A 24,002-nucleotide genomic window follows, 5' to 3' on the forward strand; every position below is an offset into this window, starting at 1 on the left:
TTTATGATCCTTACCCAAGATTCTCAGTTATTGCCACACCAGGACTCTACCAAAGGATTAAAGTTTTCCATGGGGAGAGGGATCTTGCCAAAATGCTCTGGCAGTGTTTAATTTAAAGAATTGTTTTGGATTGCTCTTTTAACTTGTGTGCTATTTACAAAGGGCTTATCTTTTTTCTTTTTCCTTTTTTTTTTTTTTTCTAATCCTTCCCCCTCCTTTTTTGTCACTTCTTGTGTGTTGTCTGTGATAAACTAGAATAAGCAAGTTAAATATGTGGACCTTGGAGGAGCTTATGTGGGACCAACACAAAATCGTCTCCTGCGGTTATCTAAAGAATTAGGAATAGAGACGTATAAAGTGAATGAAGTGGAGCACCTGATACATCACGTCAAGGTAAGACGCTCTCAAGCATGCTGCTGAAAACAGGCAACTTGTAGTGATCTCCTTCCTCATTGCTTTTCATCCATGCCACAGTGGAGCATACATATTTAAGTATGCATTGAAAAGATTCTGTACAATGAGGGTGGTAAAATACTTGTACAGGTTTCCCAGAGAGGTGGTAAATGCTCCATCCCTTGAGACATTCAAGGCCAGGTTGGATGTGGTTCTGGGCTGCCTGATCTAGGTGAAGATGTCTCTGCTTATTGCAAGGGGTTGGACTAGATAACCTCTGAAGATCTCTTCCAACCCAAACTATTCTATGGCTCTATGACTCTACGTTGGTAATGAAGAACTCATATAGATTAATATATACATGCACCTCTACGCATGTACCCTGTAGACACGTCCTGTTTGCTGATGCCTTGGTTCAGGTCTGAGCTCTTATTTAAAGATTTCAAAAATATTAACTGTTTATGAACAGTACAACTGGGGCTCTTCTGTACAGGTTAGCTCTCAAACATACTGCCTGAGGTTCCTGAAAGTCCATTTCAGAAGTCCGGAAAGTGTCTTTATTCAAGCTGAATGTTTCTCAGGATGTGCTTCCTAAACCAGTAACAAGTACTATGCTTACTGAAAAGAAGCATGAGAGTTTAAGTCTGTTTTTGCTGATGGGGAACATCATGCAGAGTAGGAAAAGGTATTGTGATAGTAATTGCAAAAGGCTACTGGAGGCAAGCAGTCTTGTGGAGGCAGAGCTAAACAATCTGTTTGTGATCTGAAACAGGACAGCTGTGGTGGAGCTGTTAAAAAGCCCACTAATTCTCAGCATTAGTACTGTACTTTCTCCAAAAGAGCATCCTTTCTCCTTTTCTGATATAGAACAGTGTTGCATTCCCTCAGAAGGGAAACTTTCTAAGTTAGTCCTGAGGAAATTAACATTGAGTTTCCTTCTCTGCTCTCGTGAGACCTCACTTGGAGTACTGTGTGAAGTTCTGGTGTCCTCAACATAAAAAGGACATGGAACTCTTGGAACAAGTCCAGAGGAGGGCCACGAGGGTGATCAGGGGACTGGAGCACCTCCTGTATGAAGATAGGCTGAGAAAGCTGGGGTTGTTCAGCCTGGAGAAGAGAAGGCTGCACGGAGACCTCATAGCAGCCTTCCAGTATCTGAAAGGGCGTTATAGGGATGCTGGGGATGGACTCTTCATTAGAGACTGTAGTGATAGGACAAGGGGTAGTGAGTTCAAACTTAAACAGGAGAAGTTTATATTGGATATAAGGAAGAAGATCTTTACCGTAAAGTTGGTGAGGCACTGGAATGGGTTTCCCAGGGAAGCTGTGAATGCTCCATCCCTGGCAGTGATCGAGGCCAGGTTGGACAGAGCCTTGGGTGACATGGTTTAGTGTGAGGTGTCCCTGCCCATGGCAGGGGGGTTGGAACTAGATGATCTTAAGGTCTTTTCCAACCCTAACTATTCCATGGTTCTATGATTATATGCTTGTGAAAAGCCATTGTGCAATGACTGTCAAAATATTTGCCAGATGGTAGTTGTTGTTTGATCAAAGGTTAAAGAAAACACAGACAGATTTAAAAATAGCAATAGAGAAAAGATGTTCTGTCATATGTTTTCCAGTATTTTTTCCACTCAATTGTTATGAAAAAGATGTTCTCAAAGTGGTTTGCTCTGCTGACTGTCCATAATTACTTCTTCTGTGGTAGAACTGGTGGTACATCCATGCTGTTCTATTTTGTATACCTTTGATACCACCCTCAAAGCCAGATTTTTTGCTTGTTCACACTATTTAGCCTTCAGAGTCTTCTCAGTAGCAATAGGAGGTCATGCCACGAGGGAAAACCTCAGTGGTAGAAGACAATTGACATGGCCAGTCAGTGTGACCAGCTTTCAGTACAACCTTACTATCCTAGCATGGGGGCAATCCAAAATGCTATCAGAAGTCACTGAAGCCAAAAGTGAAGGTGACGTGTGGGCCTGCCTTATTTTCAGCAGTCAGTCAAGCATGTTGCTTGTTTGGTAAGCCAGACATCTCTTTTAGGATCTCTAGGAGACAGCTTGTGGGGAAATACTGGTATTACTATGCTGGTTGAAATAGTATTTTGTTTTGCTGTAGGCATTTACAGTGAGGAAAATGGAGAATGCCACAGGAGTTTGGGCTTTTGCCAAGGGCAATCTGTCCTTCCATTGACCACAGGTGTCTTACTGAATGAGTTGCCATAGGTGGGGAGTCAAGGCTCTCATCTTTCCTCTCTACCCAGCACTGATAGGACTTGCTGGCATTCAGGGTCATATCTAAGGCTGGGAGAGAGGGGCATGCCTGTATGTTGGGTATATAAAGGGCCTTGAACTGGGATACTAAGGCATTAGGGGATAAGTCCAGGGAATGCAGTAATGTGACTTGTATCCAGAAATCCAGAGGTAGGTGAAACCACTCTGCTCCTGGAGGCGTTCAGGCCATCCAAGCCTAGAGATACTGGGTGCTTGCTACTTTGGTTAATGTCTGCATCTGTGAAAGAGATCCTGGGGTAGCTGTGAAGAAGGCTGGGGGCTTGGGCTTGCTCCAGCACACATGTTCCTGTAGTAAAACCTATTGAGAAATGCTCATAGATATGCCAGAGGAATGGAGCATCCATAGCAATTTGATACAGGCAAATGGATTGGTCTGAGTGCTGCAGGCACGTGTGGGATTGGCACTACACCTTACATGGAAAAAGTTGCCCTTGGAGTTTCCTACTCTGCTGTGATCTTGGAGCAGTGTCTACCTCATAGTTAGATCATGTTCCCTGGGCCCATTCCCAGTCAAGTGTGGAAAGTGTCCAAGGAGAAAGATGCTGGCTGAGGTGCTCCCAAGGCATGCAAAGAGCCTGCAGGTTGGATTCAGGTAGAGCTTGTAACCTCAGGCTCCCACTGTGGTTAACTGCCTGTAGGAGTGCTCATGAAGAGAGGAGGCAGAGAAGTGAGTGACAGCAGGACTCCCTGGTAACCAAGCAGGCAGTAAAGAAGGGATATATTCCAGAGTCAGTAGAATCTCCTTTGACTTTCCTAATTGCATTAATTTTAAAACTTTTGCTTCCTTTTTTTTTTTTTTCTTCTGTGTTTATGCAACTGTGGAAAATAATCAATATAGTCAAAGTTAAAATACAGTATTGGACCATGAGCACTGTGTAGCAGACATACGCATAGTTATGTGGCCAGTTTAGCATCATAATCTTTTGCCTTTTGCATTTCATGTATTTGCAGCACTTTCCTTACAGGTCTCTCACTTTCAGCCATGGGGCTTGTCCGTGCTTTACCTGCAAATCTACAATGCTCTTTTGTGCTCCCTGAAATCTAAGTGGTACTTTCAAGTCATAGCTTTCAAGCCAGACTCTAAAATAGGCAAAGGTCTGTTGCCACTGTGTGAGTTTAAATTCACATGCTAACCTAAGCTTTGTGACTGTGACCAAATATAATTAAATTCTGGACCACAATATTCTCTGAACTCAGAGGCAGTGAAATCTGAAGGTTTTAATTCTTCTCTTGCTATTTAAGTAGTCATCACAGTGCATCTTGTAAAGTTGGCTGCTGTTTTTACATATACCCAAAGGCAAAATCAAGCCTTTCATAGTTAATTAAATTCATTTAGAGGCTTTTTAATACAAGTAATATATGCAGCTTCTTTATACTACAAAATGAAAAGAATGCATTTTGCTGATCTCTGGGTGGGTCTCTGCTAATTAGGCTTTACCCACTTGATTGGGTTGTGTGGTTTTTTCCCCCCTTTAATCTTTTTTAATGTCAGGTTCTATTTTGAGATTATTTTTGGTCTCACTTATATTGCGTGTGATATCTTCACAGAAACTCAGAATTACATTTCTTACCCTACACTTTATTTCCCTCCACTTATTAAGCAGCCTTTTTCATGGTCTTTGAAAGGAGATCAGTATGTTCTTTTCATTTGTATAAATACTGGTTCATCAGCCTTAGTGAGAAAATTAGTATAGCTCTGCAAGTAGTATTTGGGTAAATTGCTGTCTGAAACCATTGCTTTTCAGTAGCATAACTGAAGTTAGGCTCGTCATTCCAGCTTTAAGAAGCAACAGCAGAACTATCTGAGAAGTCATCATCTTATACCAGTATTTTCATTGGACTGCTAGGTAGAAGTAAAACATTCCTTAAAATAAAGCAACTTTTCCTTAGCTGCCCAAGGGAGGATTCAGGACCCTACCTTAGATAAGTAGATTTCAAATTTTGACTGGTGATGTTTGCTTTCCTCACCAAAACGACAGCTTTTGGCTCAGAAAAACAAGCTAAAGTATAGTCTAGGTAATTTAGTCTAAATAAAGTCTAGGTAATATTTACCTATGCAGCGCAATAGGCCCTGGAAAGAAGCTTTGAAATATGAAAGCAGGTAGATTGTTTTGAGGGTTTAATTACCAACTTTCTTTTTTTTTTTTTTTTTTTTGTGTGTGTGTGTGTTAATTGAAATTTCAATTCACTTTTGTGCATCCCAATAGGCATGGAAAGTTCTTGCCTTTTAAAACACAAACTTGCCAATGTTATAAAATGTAACACAGGTTCCTTTGCTAAGTCAGATAACTGCAGAACTGGTTTACTCTGCTACCCTAAGTCTATGTAAACAAACATTTCTTTGTATGACTGGTTTGCCAAATTCATCTTTTTAGAACTTGATTCCTTCATATGCATGAAGGGTGATCCACTCTTTGTCCTGCTGTAGTGCAGGGTAAAAAGCTAAACATCCTCTTATCCCATTTTCGCTGATGGAGAGCTTGTGTGAAAACCTGGGGCCATAGACTGCAACAAGAGTCCTCCCTGGCTACATTCAACCAACAAAGCTTGTTTCTCAAAATGTAGTAATAAGCCTATTGTAGATCCCCCCCCCACTGCCATCAATGCTCCTTGTAATTTTTCTACAGATATTTTTCCCACTAGAACTTTCTATGGGATAATGCCATGATCCATCTTGGAATTTCACCAGATTATAGCATCATTGCTAGAAAGTGGTAACAACACTCATTCCTCTTAATCTGTGTGTTGTCTTAGTGCAGACTGCAGACAGTGCTAACAGCTGGCTTAGGTAGCCAGCTATGTTCATAATGTTGCATCCAAAACATTCCTCATGTAGTTATAATTGAGATAAGTCCTGCTAGTTTCCTTAGCCCCAAAAGGCACGGTTGGCACATCCAGGGAGGGTCTTCCAAGTTTAAATGCTGGTTGAAACATGAAGCATTCCCTCCCATGTCACTAGACAAGCTCTTGATAGCAACTTGCCAGTACCTCATTACCTCAATTAAGTTCCCGTAGGAGAATAGATTTCCCTCACACTCATTCATCTCCCAGCAGCACTGGCTGGGGGTATCTGAATGCCTGTCATGCCCCCTTAAATTTTAGCACCACTTTCATACAAGTACATACAATTGGCATCTCTGGGAAGAATGCTAATGTGAACCCTGCCTGCAACACATCACTGAAGGCGAATGCCTAGTCTTACACATGCAGTACTTTTAACTAGGTCCACAAATCTGCACTAATTTTGCCAGGTTACGTACTGATCTACAAGAGATCTGCAGAAAAAGATTTACAACATTCTTGAGTGTCATTCATTTTCAGCACTACTATGCTTATTAAAATGCAGTTTGCTGTGGTCTTTCTTTTTCCTGAATTAAAAATGTGGTGGTCGTGTTGTATTGGGAATTAATTAGCAGCTGGATAAGTGACTGCTGTATCTAAAATTATAGAATTTAGTTGTATTTCTTTGGTGATATCAGTGATACATGCACTGAAGCTGAGCAATATGATTTATTTAAGCTTTTGACCTGCTTCTCTGCAAATCTAAGGGCAGTATGTCCTGGCATAGTCTGTAGCATAGAGCATAACAGCTTAAATAGATTTTTGAATGACTAGATAAAAATGCTTTCATTTTTCTTTGTGTATCTTAATTAGAGTGCAGTCAGAGAATGAAAAGTCTGTGAGACTCTTGGTTGCCATCAATTTAAGCAAGGCAAAATGGTATGATACATCTTGGTTTTCCCCCTTTTTGCTGACAATTTGTAAGCTAGAACTTGGGGAGCTGAAAAGAATACATCTGAATCTTTAAGAAGCTGGGCATTTGGTGTCTTTAAAGGGAAGCTAAGTAAATTAAAAGATGCTTAAATTGCTACTGGGCCTTGGTAGTTTCACAAGACATTATTGGAATGCAGACTTATGTTATTTTGACTTGACTATGAGGATGCAGGCATTCCTGTCACAAGATGATGTATCATTTATCACACTCACTGGTAGCCTCAAAAGCAAGTCTGAGGATTGAATAGTCTGAGGTTGGTGAAAGCATTTTCCAGATTCTCACAAGGGATATCCTCCATGCTTTAAATGAAGACCAGTTATTGGTAGGAGTATAGGAAAGGCTTGTCTTGTTTCAGTGCTATTGGACCTGCCCTTTAAATAAAGGACCATTTCCCCTTTTTGTGCCAGCCACCTAGCAGTAATTACAAGAAGGAGATTCATAATTAGGACTTTTAAAGTAAAAGATTGATAGTATTTCTATTACAGCAGCTTAAAAGAATCAAGATTATGTACAGTAAATCTGCGAAGTGATTTCTGTCAAAGGGGACTGTAAAACAAGGTCTTGCAAAGGATATTTGTTGATCAAGAAAATTGACTGGTAGACTGGCAGCTGTGACCTAATGGTAGCATGAAAATGAAAGCAGTAAGAAAGTGAACTGGAACGAAAGTGTGCATTTCTTAATTAAATTTGAATAGAAAGAAACTTCCTTGGTCTTAACTCTTCCAGACCCCAGGGTCTGTTCCCTAGGAGATAAAGAAAAGGAGCAGTGCTTCCACCTGGCTTGTTTAATTCATGCTGCTGGGAGAAAAGCTTCAATTGCATCTGATTGTAGGAACCAATTATTCTTTCCCTTGAGAAGCTAATTGAGGTCTACAGAAAAAGAGAATTAGAGAAATATGTATTTCATACAGGAGCAGCTGGTTGAGCATACTGGGTTTCACACATTTCTAACATTTTATGTAAGGTTTGATTTTTTTTAGGTAAGAAATTTAATAACCTGGAGTATCTCAGGAACAAAGCAAGTGAGTCCAACATTATCTTCTGCTTTAAATAGAATGTTTTAGGTATGAGAGGGCTTGTGTACCCTGTCTGCTTGGTTATGCTATAGGCAGATGCTCATTTGATGGCTTTCTTCCAAATGAAACTCCTCTTTTCTCCTGTTTTTATTTAATTTATTTTGTTTATTTATTCATATTTGGGAGAAGAAGGAGGTTTGTTTCAAGACTAATTCTAGAAACACTGAAAAGTTTTCTTACTGCTTTTACCCACTTTGTTGGCAGGTTTTATTTAGGTGTGGGAAGCACATGCAGGCCCAGTTTCAAAGAGTATTTAGAAACAGTGTCTAGATATGTGCTTCATAAAACACGTGAATGCTTTTTAGTGACCAAAACAAAAAACCATCCTGCTCTTGCAGGAAGGAGATTTAGTTAACTGCTTTCTTAGCTGATTAGAACAAATAGATATATTCCCTTTTAAATTCAGGGCAGATCCTCAATTTCCCTTTCTAAATCACTTCAGTGTTGTTGGTTTTCTCATTCTTCCTTTTTTGGGGGGGGGCTGGGGGCGTAAGACACATATTCAAGGGATTGCATGACTGATAGATCAGAGTGAAGATGGACTTTATTTCTACAATATGGCAGAAACAAGTCATTCCCGATGAGTTCCTTTCCTTTTCAGGATGTATGTTTCAAGCCAATGTGTCTGTCTATGCTACACTTAAAATAGAATTACTTTTGCTGACAAAATTTCACAAAACACTCTCTCATTCACAGCTGATGATCTCACATCAAATATTGAAAGATACCTGGAGGATATTGTGTTGTGTCTTAATATTGTGGGTTTGCACCATTAGTTATCCAGATTTTCTTGTGCTGCATTTGTATTTTCTAACCTATGTATCTTTTTACTTACAGGATATCTGTTAGTATAGTAACCACCTGAGTGTATGAGCTTTTGAACAGTTTCTCAAAGAAGGGAACTTAAATGAAGCATGACACTCTTACAGCTTTCTAAGCAGGCTTATGTACCTCTCTTGGCTTGGTCCAGTTAATTGCCATCTTTTATTGAGACTTGTGATTACACAGGAGGCTTAATCGCAAAATCATATTTTGTTAGATGCTGTGGATTAAAAAATCATCCCCCACAAACCAAACCAAAAGGGTAGTTTTCTGCAAAAGAGAAATTGAGTATCAAAGACAGGTACAGAGTTACAACCTGAAGTGATGCTTTTCTGTTTCTTGTTTTCCTTCTCACAGTTCTGTGTCTTACCATTTCTGTGCTTTAAATAATGACAATACTAGGATTTTTATCTGAGAGAACAAGGTGTGTGTGATGTACCATAGATGTGAATCAGCAGAGGGCACTACGTGCCTGTAAACCTGTGAATCTCTGAATTAACATGCAGAGTGATATGTTGGTGAAGTTAGCATCACTTACACCAATGTTCAGATGATTTAGCTGGGAGAATATCTGTGATTGTTCAGTGATGCAGAGAATGCACCCCACCATCTTGTTTCTTCCAATGAAAGCTGACTATATTTATAGGATGTTTATACCGCACTATAAAAAATGCATGGATCATTGACATCAGGGGCTTCAGTTCACCATTGTTGCATCCCACTCAGAAGCTACCTGGCTACATAATGCTTAGGGCACCATGAAGTTGTCTTGTACCTGTAAAAGCAGACTTTATCCTGAGATCCCACTGTGCATTGAGATACTGATGATGTTTCCTGGCATAGCTAGCCATTCACTTACAGTCGCCCTCACAGGAGGAGGTATGTGGCATCCAGTCCCTGTGCTCTCTAAAGTGCTGAGATTGATATTCAAGGGGCTACTAATATTAAGTTGCTGTGCTGTGAGGCTTTTTCTCCCTGTAAAAACCCACTTATTTCAGCTATTTGACCTGAGACAGAGCTCATATATGCAGATAGTTTATTTCTATATCACTTATATTGCATGGGTCCAGTGTAACTAAGCCAAATGTCACTTGATGTGAAGCAGATGGATGAGAAAAATCTATTGGGAATTGTAATACTTGTGACAAGCACTGGATTTCTCATTTCCCTGTTTGTTTGTTTCTGAGACAGCTGGGGTACAAGAGTTTCCTCCTCGTAGTTTCAGCTTCTTCACTATGCTTTAGCCCATGCTGCAGCAGCAGCCTTTGTAAGCATCAAGTGACCCATAAAACAGCAGGTAGACCTCCAACTGCTGACGTTGGTGTTCTGATTTTAGAGGCATCGCAAGTGGCATCATAAAACTGTTTCTAAAAAATATATGCCTATATTAAATCCCACTAAGCCCTAGAAAAAAAAAAAAAAAGAAAGAAATACTTCTGAGCATTATAGTACTGGTGTTGAAATATGCCAAATGATCAGAAGGGGGGGTTATAATAGCTGGTTTTATACTGCTCTAAGTATTTGAAAAGGAAATGTTTTGTGCATTTCAGGGCATACTTTTCATCTGCATCTTGTTTTTGTTTAGAGATGATACAGCACCAGGAGGGAAGGAGAATGCTGTTCTTCAGCATGTTCTTCAGTGATAGAAATAGGCAAATTTGCCTAAATATCACAAAGATGGTTGTGTTTGCAAAAGTGCAAATTCATCAGAAGTAGAGCTGAAATATTTCAGTTTGTTGGAAACTAAGAGCTATGTGTAGTCTTTGGTGCTGCTATTTTTGTTTCTTTGTAGAGCCTAGTCTTGCAGTTTCTTCTCAAAATTCTGATTGACAGCTGTTGGAGTTTTGTTTGTGTAGGAAATAAGGATCAGGCCTTAGGTAATGTCATAGGAGCTCTTCAAAGTAACTTTCACAGGAGACTCCCTAACTTTGATGGTTTTTTCCATTTTTCAAGGTTGAAGTTTTTTTCTTGTGCTTTAAGAGGCTTGTCACCCCAGATACCCACAAGAGGCATACCCAAGATTTCCCTTTCAGCAGTTCAAACACAGTGAAACAGGAGAATACTAAAACAAAGATATGTTTTGTGTGTCTCTTGTCAGTGCACTCATGAGGAAGCACCATGGGGAATTTGTGGGACGTGAGTTAACTCAGAGGGGATAACTCAGGATTGCCTCTGGCAGAAGCAGGAAGCTCAGAACAAAATCAGTAATTGGAATAACCCATTCTGATGCTGCCCCAGTTTTCTTGAGCACAGCAGTATGAATGTTTCATAAACCTAAATCTAGGAAATACCAGGTGCTTAAAAGCAAGCTGATATGCTCTGTCTTTGGAATACCTATGCAGTGTTTAAACTAGTGAAGGCTGTCTCCAGTGTCAAGAAGAATCATAGAATAGTTAGGGTTGGAAAGGACCTTAAGATCAAGTTCCAACCCCCCTGCCATGGGCAGGGACACCTCGCTCTAAACCATATCACCCAAGGCCTCATCCAACCTGGCCTTGAACACTGCCAGGGGTGGAGCATTCACAACCTCCCTGGGCAACCCATTCCAGTGCCTCACCACCCTAACAGGAAAGAATTTCCTCCTTATATCCAGTCTAAACTTCCCCTGTTTAAGTTTGAACCCATTACCCCTTGTTCTATCACTACAGTCCCTAATGAAGAGTCCATCCCCAGCATCCCTATATGCCCTCTTTCAGATACTGGAAGACTGCTATGAGGTCTCCACGCAGCCTTCTCTTCTCCAGGCTGAACAGTCCCAACTTTCTCAGCCTATCTTCATATGGGAGGTGCTCATGGTAAAACTTACTTCTTTCCACCATAATAGTTAGTTATGGATTTTAAATGTGCCCCCCAAAAGCTAAAAGTTAATTACCAACATAGTTCAGATGTTACTACCTGGGGTGGAAAAATATTGAGTCTGAGAGCTTTCACTCTTCTGTTATAGCCCTTTGGTAGCAGAGTATGAAGGTGTGCCACAGTTCAAATTAATTTCAGTTTAAGAGACTGCATATAATACCCAGACGTCCATGTTGGAACCAAATGCTTCTGATGAAACAAACTCATGCAGTTTATATACATCTACAGGGATGTTTTCTTGGTTGCAGCATTTTCATATAATTTGAAGTCTTCATATAATTTGAATTAGAAGTCTTCAAATTTATTACCCAGCATTTTTCAAGGTTGTATCTCACTTTATTATTTCTGGATCAAGTTTTAAATCTTTCAAGATGCTTTTGTTCCCCTTTTGCTGTCTCTTCTGGTGCTTGCAAACATCTGCAGATTTGAATAATGACCCTTCTTTCACATTATTAATAAAGAGGCTAAATCAAAGCTAGCCTGTTGCTTCTTTGTGTAAGTGGTCTTTGGACAGTTCTCCTCAACCGGACACAGTGTTGTTGTTACCTGGTTCTAAATATTAAATCATGGTGCAGTATTTCTTTTGAAGCCAGTGTAAATATTTTTTAGTGGTGAGTTGGTGTGGGACTGCATCAAATATTTATTAAAAGTTAGTGCTTCTACCAATGCTCATGCTGATGCAGTCCCCTCTTAAATACATAAGTTTTGAAAATCAGCTGTAGCAAACAATATGGCCTTTATTATTTATCTACTTTATGGAGTCCAGAATGGATTGTGAAAAAATGAGCAACCATGTAATGCTAATGAGCATTTCTTTCTGATTTTTTAAAGCTGTTATGCTGCCATACATATAGTGAGCCAAGGAAATTCCATGTAAATAAAATACCTCTATAAATTACCTGTTGTCTTCCACTCTTGGTTAAGCTAGACTTTCTGCATGTCTAATAGTGGAGATATGGGACGTTTGTATTGGCCACATTATCACTCTCAGGAATTTATGGCCGGGATGTTGGACTGGAAGAATGACCTTTTTAGTAGTAAATGCTATATTTTCTGTAGGGCTGGAGATTTTTATGTTAACCAAAACTATTTTTTTTCCAGAAGGTCTCTCAGATATTATTTTAGTGTATAATAAAGCTTGTCATAGCTGCTTTTGTCTGATTTTGAAAGGGGAAAATAATGAAGGAAAACGCTAAATACAGTTAACAGCAGTTTTTCAGGAACAGTTAGGACAAAAAAAGAAAAAAGTAACATGTTTCTGTTTTTCATTAGCAAACAGCCAATTTTTCACCTCAGTTGAGCTGTGTTGTTCCATCTCTTTATTTGGAGTTTTTTTGGCTTTTTTTGTTTTGTCTGAATTTACTGATTCCACTGAAGGGTGTTAGATTTATTTCCCAAAAATGCCCAATATAAAGCTTAAAAGATACAAAGCAGTATCAGTTCTGCACAGAAGTGACTGAATTCTATGATAATTCAATTAACTATAATTCAGTTTTCTGTCACACTTAAGTTGCACGTGCAGAATAACAGGATAACCAAACGTTTGAGATTGGATGGGACTTCTGGAGATCACCTTGTCTGCCCACCCTGCTCAAGCAGGGCCACCTAGAGCTAGCAGGTGGCTCAGGACCATGTTCAGGCTGCTTTTGAATATCTTTGAGAATGAAGACTCCAGAGTGTCCTGGGCAGCCTGTGCCAGTGCTTGGTCACCGTCACAGTTGAAAAGCAATTCCTGATATTCAGAAGGAACCTCCTGTGTTTCAGTTCCTCTTGTACAATCTGGAAGAAGCTGTTACATGTATTGATTAAATTTGTGCTTTTTTTTCCAGTGAACGCTTAACCATTTGGTGCGCTTCACACACACACAGAAGCCATGATTATGCTTGTATTTAGGTTTTATGATGTTTTTGTTTGGTTTTCATCTTGTAGGGTAAGTCCTACCCCTTTAAAGGTCCCTTCCCTCCTATGTGGAATCCATTGGCCTACCTGGACTACAACAACTTGTGGAGGACCATGGATGAAATGGGAAAGGAGGTATGGTATGAGAAATTGCAGCTGACTATCTCATCTCAGATTTGCCTCCAGGAGGGGCAGACTGAAGATGGGATTGTAATGCAGATAGGCAAAGCTGCTCTAGTTTGAACAAACCTGGTGCTGGCAAGAGCAGCATCACACCATGTATTCTGGTACCCACTGATGTCCAGTGCATTTGTATAAGTGGCATCTTGGCAAGCTCTTCTTGAAGGTCATGTTGATGCATCTTACCTTCATATTTCTGAATATATGAGCATTAGGGTTTATGCATGTGACTTTTAGCACTTTGCCTGATGATTGCTTAAGTGGCATTTAAAGAAGCTTGTACAACTCAAGTGTATGCCCTTCTCCACCTTTAAGTTCAACTTCTGCATTTTAATTTGTTATCAGTGGTGTATGTTTTCTGTTGACTAAGCTACAGTACTTGGTAAGAGATTACTTGGTGTATGAGAGAGATATGAGATATTCCCCAGCACTGTACTTCGCCTTTCTAGGCAAAGGTCATAGCTCGTAAAGGTATTCTCTATTCTTCAATCTTTAAAAAAAAAAAATAAATAAAATATATATATATATATATATGTCTTAAGCAATCAAACAACAGAAAACCTAAAAGCATCCTCTGTTGTTTGCTGTGTTACCAACAGGAATTTACAAGATGAATTACCACATAAAGATGAGATTTTCTATGTTTGTTGTCTTTCTCATACCACTCATTCATTTGCTGATAAACACTCTTTTATGCCTCCTTAGATTCCCAGTGAAGCCCCATGGAAGGCTCCACATGCAGAAGAATGGGACAAAATGACTATGCAAGATTTCATAAATAAAATTTGCTGGACAAGGTAAGAAACTGTGAAATATAATAGCTTATATTTATATACTTTACAGCTCCAAATAAACATCACTGCTTTGCAAACAGATATAACTACCACTAGAATACAGCTATTGTAAAGAAATCAGGTGAGAAAATCTTGTAATAACAGACCACACCACCTGTCAGCACACACAGTAGATTCTATTTCCATAACTTTTTAGACTAAAATAAAGATAAAAGGGAAATGTATTTGGGGCGGATTACTTCTGAAGAGATGGGTAGTATCTTCATTTGTTATGTGTACTTTCCCTCTCCTTGCTGCGTGTTTAAGAGAAAAAATGCCCTGTCTACAGGAGGTTTTGAATCAAACTTTTGATGGAACAACACACTTTTATTTTGTGCTGGATCACCTGATCTTATCAAAGTACTATAAAAAATAACACTTGTCTTGAAATAGCACTAAATCACTCTAACACCCATCATTCATTCTATTGTTTAACTGCTGCACTATATACTACCCAGGGAAACTTAAAATGCTTTGTGTTTTTATGTATACATCAAAGCAATTTTTCTTAGTTGCCACTCAACAACAGCTTGATTGGTTTTCTTTGCACCGAAGAAAAAACAAATCTATTGATTCTGCCTTGCTGTGGGGCAGATTGTTTCTTGCAGCCGCCTCTTCTGTATTGCTAAGCACCCAGCACAAGGCTGCTCCAAGCCTTCATGAGTTTGGTGCAGAAGGCTGCTAGCACCCACCCAAGCTGACACTGTCATTGACAGTGGCATTTTTTCATGGCTTCAGCCAGCCTCTAGAGAGCAACAAGATTATTGTTAATGGACAGAAGGCTCTTATCCAAAAACTTTAAAACTTCTGGTTGTTTTCCTTTGCGTTGACAATTGCATGAAAGGATATAGAAAGCTTTTCTTGTTTGTATCGCAGTTCATGTTCAGTAAAACCTAGTAGAAATGTCTGCTGGCAGTTCTGCTGGCCATCTGACCCTCTGATTTGACAAGGAACTATAAAAGTTAGCAAACTGCTGTGCATTGGGGTAGTCATTCAATATCCAGTAGCTCATGTGACTACAATCATGTTTTTCAAACTCTGATGGAATAAGACTTGACATTTTACCTGGATATTGGCATAACTGTCAGCCTCCCTCAATTCCAAGATGCTTTTCAGTTTTCATATGTGCATCTCAGCTTGATTTGCCCACTGTGTTCAAGATTTAGGTAACATGCCATAGAAGCTTCCCACCCTGGAAGGTAATGATCCAGAAGAGTAATATTCTGCTATTTACTCTCTGTCATCTAACAGACCATACAGATTTACTCTCAGCTACAGTTGCATGCTGGAAATACCTGAGTGCTCTTGGTTGAAATCATACTGCCATTTCTAGGTAGAATACCAGGGGAAACTGGGGAACTGCAATGCTGAAAAACAGAGGGAGAAGGTGACAGAAACTAAGAGAATTTAACTACCATCTAACAGCTTCTGCTTATGAAATTTTAATAAATACGTATATTAATTCTTGACTAATGTCAAGAATGAAACCAGAATGCACCCATATTTCAGAAAATGGATCATCCTTTTGCTTCAGTGGGACTTTGAATTTTAGGAAGAACAGAATATGCCTTTCTTCTATGTAGATCTACAGCTGTTTGACTTAGTATGTTTGAGCTATGCTTTTCACTTTTTCCCTTTTTTTGTCCAAGTTCAAAGGCTGAAAAGAGAGAGAAGCAACTAAAATTGGATCCTGTACTGGCTTGGGAAGTTACTGATTGCCTGATCCATTGCATATGAAATAACTATAGAATCTCAGTACCTGTCAATCACAATGCAGTTAAGCTGAGCATTTCCTGGTCCCCGCCATGTCCCTTTAAACTCCTCCTGAGAGTGAGGCAGAGGAAGTATCTACTTCTAGCAGGACGAATGTTTCCCTAAGCCTTAATTAACTCCTGCCTTGGTGCACCCCAAAATCTTGTGCAGGTTTATACAGTAATTTTCAGAAAAGCTGTTATGAAAGCACCAACTAGAGGACTTTTTTTGAGACTCAGGCCAGATTTCTCCTTCCATGTTCATTACCACTGGCTACCAGACCACTGTTTAAAATACTAAGTTGAGGAACCAAAAGTATCCCTTCCCTTTTTGTTGCCAAGACTTTTGCATGAATATGTATATACTGTTTCTTCACTATGGCTTTCTGTTTACATAACTTTCCTTATTGTGTTCCAACTGCATCACCCTCCCTGAGCATAGCAGAGGAGCAGGCAGTAGGGGGATGCTGACTAATGTCAGATGTTTAGATAATTAGCTAAGACAATATCCCTAACTTTTTTATGACAAGTGTTGGATAACATCCATGCTGTTATGTTTGAGGGACAGGAATGGAGCAGGTGCAAACAGAGCTGCAGATTCTGTATGTAACCAGGAAGAGTGGGAAGACATGGTAGTTTTACAGTCCAGTGAAGGCAGGATGGCTTGCTTCCCTTAGTCCTGAATCTAGAATAAGAATCTAACTTTGCATTAGTAGCATAAACTGACATAAGATTTCATGGGCTTTTGTATCTCCTGGAGCCCAAATTTGGCTGCATTACAGCAGTGTTTGATTAATTACTTTTTTTCTTGCAGGGTTACTTGAAAAATATTGCATAAAAGGAATTGATATTTTCCTACTTCAACTGAAATTAAGGAGTCCTTTGCTCATAGTGGAAGAAGAGGTTGCCAAAGACAGTCTCTCTCGTACTCAAGAGCAGTCTTGTCACCCTTCTTGGGTTTTTAAATTAACATACTTTATTATCTTTGCTGTAGTGCTGCCAAGAATTTTGCAACTCTGTTTGTGAACGTGGATGTTACTTCTGAGCCCCATGAGGTCTCTGCCCTCTGGTTTTTGTGGTATGTGAAGCAGTGTGGGGGGACAACAAGGATATTCTCAACAACCAATGGAGGACAGGTACTATTGCCCATCACCTTCTGCGACTCATGACAGGCCCTGTTTTAGCTTCATTCTTCTGCTTGAATATTTTAATTCAGAGGGCCAACTGAGAAATCCATGTTTGTGAGCCAGTAGCACACTGATAACTAGTTCTATTAATTAGCACGTTAATCTGGATCTTGCAGAACTAGTGTTGAAGGCTGTTCCTGTGCTAACTTCTGGTCCAAGGATCAGTCGGTTTATACCTGTTCCTGACACTGGCTTCCTTTTGGGCTCTGGTTACGACACACGCTTTGATTATCCATGTTGAAAAATGGAAGTTTTACTTATTCTTATTTCTGTCACAAGGCTGAAGCAAGCCTTACCACTTCAGAAGCACTTAATGGAGATGGCAGTGCTAGCTGGATGAATGTGGAGAGCACTCCAAATTAATATTGAAAATGTAGCCCAGAGCTGGGTTCCTAAAGATACAAGCTTACAAGGATTCAAACTGTTAAGATTTAGAATTAGTCTGAGGAGAAATGAGCACCCCTTCTTAAATATGATATTGCTCTGAAATTTTTGAAATCCAGTGTATTAATGCTGCTTCTGCATTCTAAGAAAGTAAAGACGCTATTAATGGTCTTCTTTGAAATGCAAATTTTGCTAATCATATGAAAAATTATATTTTTTGAAACACAAAGAGTTTAATCATTAATAAATAAAATACAAATACATTAGAACATTATAAAATACATAAGTATGCATAAATAGGCAAGAATTATAGATAATTTAACTGTAAATGCATCAAATAAAATATTATTTGTTTTAAGTTAAAGGTGATTTGAGTTTAAATTGGGTTAGATTATATACCGCAGGAGACATTTTGATGTGAGCTACATCACTTCTTATGCCTTGTTATTTATTATGACGATTGGGATTCCTGCTTCTGATACACAGACCTTTACAGGGATAAGACTGAACTCAAAGGTTTAAAAGTTTAAGCACTTTTCAGTAGTCTTCCTGATTCACACAGGTCTGTGAAATCCATTTGAAGACCACATGTTAAGGGGTTTTCTCATGAGATTACTACTAGTTTTGGCTGGTGGTCAAATATGGGAAGGATTTGAGTAGCTCACTGAGATATCCACTGATGTTGATAAGTTTTCCAGATGAAATTCTGCCAGATTTCCCAGAAATGTTTTGATAACAACAGAATGGAGTTTGTCTTGAGCACCAAGCAAAATGTTTGTATTGCTACACTTCACAAGCACTGCTCTGCCAAGTTCACTTTGCCAAGTTATTTTCTGTGTTTCAGGAGAGGAAGTTTATTGGAGGCACTAGCCAGATCAGTGAGAAAATAATGGAGCGCCTAGGAGGCCGGGTGAGGCTGAGGAAGCCAGTCATCCGCATTGACCAATCGGGTGAAAGTGTTGTAGTGGAAACCTTAGATCGTGAATTATATGAGGTAATGAAATCTGTAACATTTAAGTAACTGTTTGTGCTGGGATGGCTAGAAAACCTTTGTCTTTTCCTTTCTGACTTCTCAAAAATCCTGTACAACATAGCAGAGATGTGACTGTGACAGAAAGTAGCACTTTCTGATTGCCCTAAGGTAAGACCAGCGATAAAGCATTAAAATGATGCCTGAAAATCAAAGTGTATATTCAAACTCATCCTTTGCTAACATCCCTTCTTTGTGTTCAGTTACCTTCCAAAATAAAGGATAATTGTAAAGTGAACACAGAAAAGTAGCTTAGTAATAAACTGTCTGTGCTTGCTTATCAATACAGTGTCTTCTGTGAAAGGCATTGAAGGTGTTGCTTCCAAGTTGTACCAGAACACTCCAGATGGAAGGGAGACCAATGGACTCTTACAACACAGTGCTTTTTTTAAGTGCTGGGGAAAGAGCAGTGCCCATCATTCAAACAAATGGATGCCTATATAATGCTTGTTATTTTAACAAGCAGGTTTTTGTGAGGGTTCAGTTTTGCAATTCTTATGCTAGATGCTAACATTACTTCAGAAGATACACCCTGCAGCCTCCCCAGATGTCTGCCAATCTCGTTAGAGCAATATACTTACAATAAAGTAGTGGAGAATGTATTTGGCTTATATATAATTTCTTTTCCAGGGCAAGTATGTGATCAGTGCCATTCCCCCAGCTCTTGGTTTGAAGATTCATTTCAACCCACCTTTGCCCCCAATGAGAAACCAGCTCATCAACCGAATCCCTATGGGCTCAGTCATCAAGTGTATTGTGTACTATAAGGAAACTTTCTGGAGGAAGAAGGGTATTACATTTTAATTAAAAGGAGTAGTAGTGACAGAGAGAGGGAAGAGGGTACATGGTAATGGAGTAGATTTTGTGTTTAGAGGATGCTGGAACTTAGAAGGGGGCTTCATACACTTCTGTGCCATTTTTGCCTTCCCCTGTTTGAGAAACTTGAGAGATTGCTTGGGAAAAGAGGGGGACAGGAAAATAAAAAGAAGGAGGTAGGCATGGAGGAATAAGTCATTCCTGTTGCTTATTGCCTTCATTGTTCTTTGTTGTCCTCTCCTTTTTCTTCAGTGGCACCTGGCTATGAGCCTCTCCCGCTTGTACAGTAATGTAAAGGTACAAGTGACGTGTGATGGAAAGGGGTTTTATCCCATCAGTTGTCAGCCTGCAAAAGTTCTGCCTTCTGGATGCACTGAGCAAGATTAATTGAAGGTGTCTTTGCACCTGCCATGAGCAGGGACACCTCCCACTAGATCAGGTTGTTCAAAGCCCCGTCCAGTCTGGCCTTGAATGTTTCCAGGGATGGGGCAGCCACAACTTCCCTGGGCAACCTGTGCCAGTGTCTCACCACCCTCACTGTAAATAAATTCTTCCTAATATGTAATCTAAACCTACCTTTTTGCAGTTTAAAGCCGTTCCCCCTTGTCCTATTACTACCTGCTCTTATAAAAAGTCTCTCTCCAGATTTCTTGTAGGCTCACTTTAGGTACTGGAAGGCTGCTCTGTGGTCTCCCAGAATCTTTTCTTCTCCAGGCTAAACAAGCCTCTCTCAGCCTGTCTTCATAGCATAGGTGCTCCAGCCATGGGATCATCTTCATGGCCCTCCTCTGGACTTGCTTGAACATGTCCATGTCCCTGTTGTGTTAGAGGCCTGAATGAGCTGAATGAAGTACTCCAGGTAGGGTCTCACAAGAGCACAGTAGAGGGGGAGATTCACTTCCTATGACCTGCTTGGCCATGCTGCTTGTAATGCAGCCCAGTGGTTGGCTGTCTTACACTTCAAGTGCACACTGCTGACTCATGTTGAGCTTCTCATCAACTAACACTCCCAAGTTCTTCTCCTCAGGGCTGCCACAATCCATTCTCCACCTGGCCTGTAGTTGGGATTGCCCTGACCCAGGTGCAAGACTTTGCACTTGACCTCATGAAGGTTTGCATTAGTCCACCTCTCAAGCCTGTCAAGGTCCCTTTGGATGGCATTCCTTCCCTCCAGAGTGTCGACCGTACCACACAGTTTCGTGTCATTGGCAAACTTGCTGAGGTGTACTCAGTCCCACTGTCCGTGTGGCTGACAAAGATGTGAAACAGTGCTATTCCCAGTACTGAGCCCTGAGGAACGTCACTTGTCAGTGATCTCCACTTGGGCATTGAGCCACTGACCACAACTCTGAGTGTGACCATCCAGCTTTATTTTTTATCCTGAATTCAACAATAAGGGATTCCTTTATTGACTTTCTGTTTTAAAGATTCTTGAAAAGGATTTGTTAATTGTCAGAACATCTCAGATCTAAACTTTCTCTTCTAGGTAGGAAAAAACACCTGTCTCATTCAAGCACTAGATCGGCTCTAGAAGACAAGGTTTAGATCTGGGATGTGTGCTAATCTTTGTCACTTAATGGGAGTCATGTTACTTTTTAAAAAAACTGTCTCTGTTCTCCTTTCTTTTCTCTTCATATCTCCCTGTATTACAACCAGAGAATGATAGAGATTAATCTAGTTTCATGCCTTGCTCAAAGCACAGTGAATTAGAGCAGGTTGTTTAGGGCTTTTTCTAGCCAGTTTTGAGTATTTCACAATTTCTTGAAAGCTCATTTGTGTGTCTGGATACATGGATCCTAACTTTTTTTTCACCTTGTGCTTAACAGGCTATTGTGGTACCATGATCATTGAAGATGAGGATGCTGCAATTGGTTTAACACTTGATGATACTAAGCCTGATGGCAGCTTTCCTGCCATAATAGGGTAAACGATAAAGAAAGTGTATAGTTTTTTCTGTTTATTTGGTGGGGTTTTTTCATTTGTTATGTATTGTTTTTTTATTGTTATTTGGTTGGTTGTTGGTTTTGTGTGTTTTTTTTTTGTTTTGCCTTAGAGGCAACAATTGAAATAGGAAACTGCTGCTTTTGAAGGGAAATACTTCAAAATAGTTGAAGGGTTTAGTTTCTGAAGGCTGGTGAATATGTTATATGATTTTTTTTTCTTTCAAATAATTTCTCTCTTATTTAATTGCTAATTGAAAAAAAAAAAACTTGCTTTTTCTCACTGTTATCTTTTGCCTTTTCATGTGGCAAAGTAAAAAAAATGGAGAAGAGGAAAGGAATGAGGGAAAAAAAAGGGTGATTGCAGAAATGTAAAGTTTGCTCCAAATATTTTGCTTTCCCCGAATTTTCCAGTTCTTTAAATGAAAGTTTGTTTTCTGGAACTATATTTTGTTTTATTTTATGTTTTATAACAGCCACAGGCTTCACCTGTTGTTGATATATGCCTGCCCCCACTGCTGTATAAAATTAAGTTTATTGGGAAGCAGCTCATACAGATATTCTAACCTGAATCCCAGGTGGTTCTTTCCACACTGAGTCCTACAAGCAGCAGGCAGAAATATAACATTATCCAAAATACCCATTTCCCCTCTCTGCAAAGAGTCCCAAAAGCTAATACTGTGAATCACAGCATCCCATCATAAGATATTGACATTTTAAATAATTCAGGGAATGTAACATAATGGAAGTAAATTTTTTGTGGTCTTCCTATAGCTTCATTCTTGCTCGGAAGTGTAGAAGACTGACAGGTCTCACAAAAGAAGAAAGGTGAGTACAAACGCTGGAGGTCTTTGTGGACTATGAGACCAAATGTTATAAATGATCAGAGAAGGAATAAAATGCCCCAGTTTGAAGGAAATTGTCTGTAACCTTTTGACAGTAGGCAAACATATCACTGAGCAAGAAGGTACCTTAGCTGGTTTTGGATTAAGTTCTGGTTCTCCCTTTTCAGCAGGGGTTCTCTCTTTATGTGACTCTAGCAAAAGAACAGTTCAAAGCTGCTGAATTTGAAAGCAGTGTGGATACTCTGCTGTTCTCATGGGAAAGTGTCCAGGGCCAGCCTCTTTCTACCCCAGTGCTACCTCTCTGGCTTTCTGCAAGTGCACTGATCTCTTGAAAGCTTATCAGAAGGGACATGTTTGGCCACTGTGCTTGTTTTCTTTTCTGATCACCCTTGAGAGTCCTTTCAGCATCTGTAATGTAGTGCAACCTAGGCTGCTATAGCTGCCATGAATGAGATCTCAGCATTGTGAAGGGGTCAAAAAGCTACCTCCATCTCTCCACCTTTAGTTTGGGAAAAAAATGCCCTTCAGATAGAGATGAAGGTCTTTTTTACTGTCTTCTTGAAACAAATATCTGCATACACTAGTGCTTTTTGGTTTATTACTGAAATGGAATTTACAAAGCAATGAGATTTTTCCATCACACTGATTCACAGTATCTGATGAAATTAAAGCTACAAATAGAAAGTGTGGATATGAGGAGAGCCTTATTTGGACATGGAAAAAATAAATTTGTTTCTAAAGCCACAAGGAATACCGTGTCCAAGTAAACATTATTACAGTAATGACTAGTCTAACTAGAGAAGATCTAGCTTTGCAGGTAGTCTGGCAGCCTGTGGATAATGAGTCTAAAAGGGGCTGTTAATGTCCCAGTCTTTTCAAATGACAGCCTGGTACCACAGAGCATTTTTAATTTCGGCAGGAATGGACAAGGCAGCCTTTTCCTCAGCATTCAGGTTTTGAGACAGACCCCCAGCAGGTGACCAGTGACAAGAATAGTGTAGTAATCTGAAATTCAGTGTGCCCAGCATTTCAGGCCATCATAAACATCAAATGGTGTCTTACTGTGTGTGTCAATGCACCAGATGTAACCAAGCTTTTGCAGTATTTGAGAATGGCTTCTCTTTCTGTGAAATGAAGTGCTATCCTGACTGTTTGTGAAACATCATGAAGGAAAGGTTGCTTTTCTCTAGACATCAAAAGTATTAGCACAATTATCTGACTCTGCTGCTGCCTACAGCCAAATTTTAAACAAAAAGAGTTTAAACTCTTGTCTTTGGGGGAATAAACTTCAGACTAGGAAAGACTTTGCTTTGGTAAAGAATGGTTATAAAATATGCTTGGGTTGATACCTGATAGATGGTACCTTGGTGCAGGGGTACCTCTCTGATTCCTGCAGTCTTGGCCACAGCCAATCAAGTCAGGAACATTGTGGGCTGCACTGCAGCTCCTTTCCTGCACATGAGAAGAAGTCTCCTTCAGTGGTAAATCAGGGTCCAGGAGAAGGCATAACTTGAATCTGGACCTTCTCCCAGCATACATGCAGGGTGTAACCAGTTTGTATTGTTTATACTGGGACTACGGTGTTCAGAATGGAGGGATCTCTTCTGAGGACAGGCTTCTTGTGGCATGCTATAGAGGATACATCTTGCTGAGATGCTGTGCTCACCTATCAACACAAGTTGGGCTCTCCTTATATCACACTGATGACAGGGTAAGTTTTTTGAAATCCTTGGGTATGAAGAATAGGCTGTAGAGTTCATGGCAACTATCCTAAATAATGACTGAGAATGGCTGTTCTGGGAGGGGATGAATGTTTTAGAGCCTAAACCAGACTGAAAGGAGTAAAACTCACTGTTGCCTTCCAGCTGGTCTTCCCAGGCCAGGTGCCAATGAGTATTTTCAGTGGTTAGATTGTGCCCTA

General features: G+C 39.9%; 1 protein-coding gene across 2 annotated transcripts in view; it reads left to right on the plus strand.

Moving 5' to 3' along the window:
• Positions 1–24,002, plus strand: part of MAOB (monoamine oxidase B) — a 54,705-nt gene that overhangs the window by 19,563 nt on the left and 11,140 nt on the right. For both annotated transcript variants that reach the window (XM_061359289.1, XM_061359288.1), the window contains exons 3-10: positions 256–393; positions 13,146–13,250; positions 14,001–14,092; positions 16,874–17,015; positions 18,295–18,444; positions 19,111–19,270; positions 21,123–21,219; positions 22,011–22,064. In XM_061359289.1, coding sequence (XP_061215273.1) covers positions 256–393; positions 13,146–13,250; positions 14,001–14,092; positions 16,874–17,015; positions 18,295–18,444; positions 19,111–19,270; positions 21,123–21,219; positions 22,011–22,064 — 938 coding nt within the window. The remainder of the gene's footprint in view (positions 1–255; positions 394–13,145; positions 13,251–14,000; positions 14,093–16,873; positions 17,016–18,294; positions 18,445–19,110; positions 19,271–21,122; positions 21,220–22,010; positions 22,065–24,002) is intronic.

The sequence above is a fragment of the Neopsephotus bourkii genome, unplaced genomic scaffold (assembly GCF_033783945.1).
Source record: "Neopsephotus bourkii isolate Nb327-2 ecotype Australia unplaced genomic scaffold, CSIRO-AGI_Nbou_v1 NB_962, whole genome shotgun sequence".
Lineage (NCBI taxonomy): Eukaryota > Metazoa > Chordata > Aves > Psittaciformes > Psittacidae > Neopsephotus > Neopsephotus bourkii.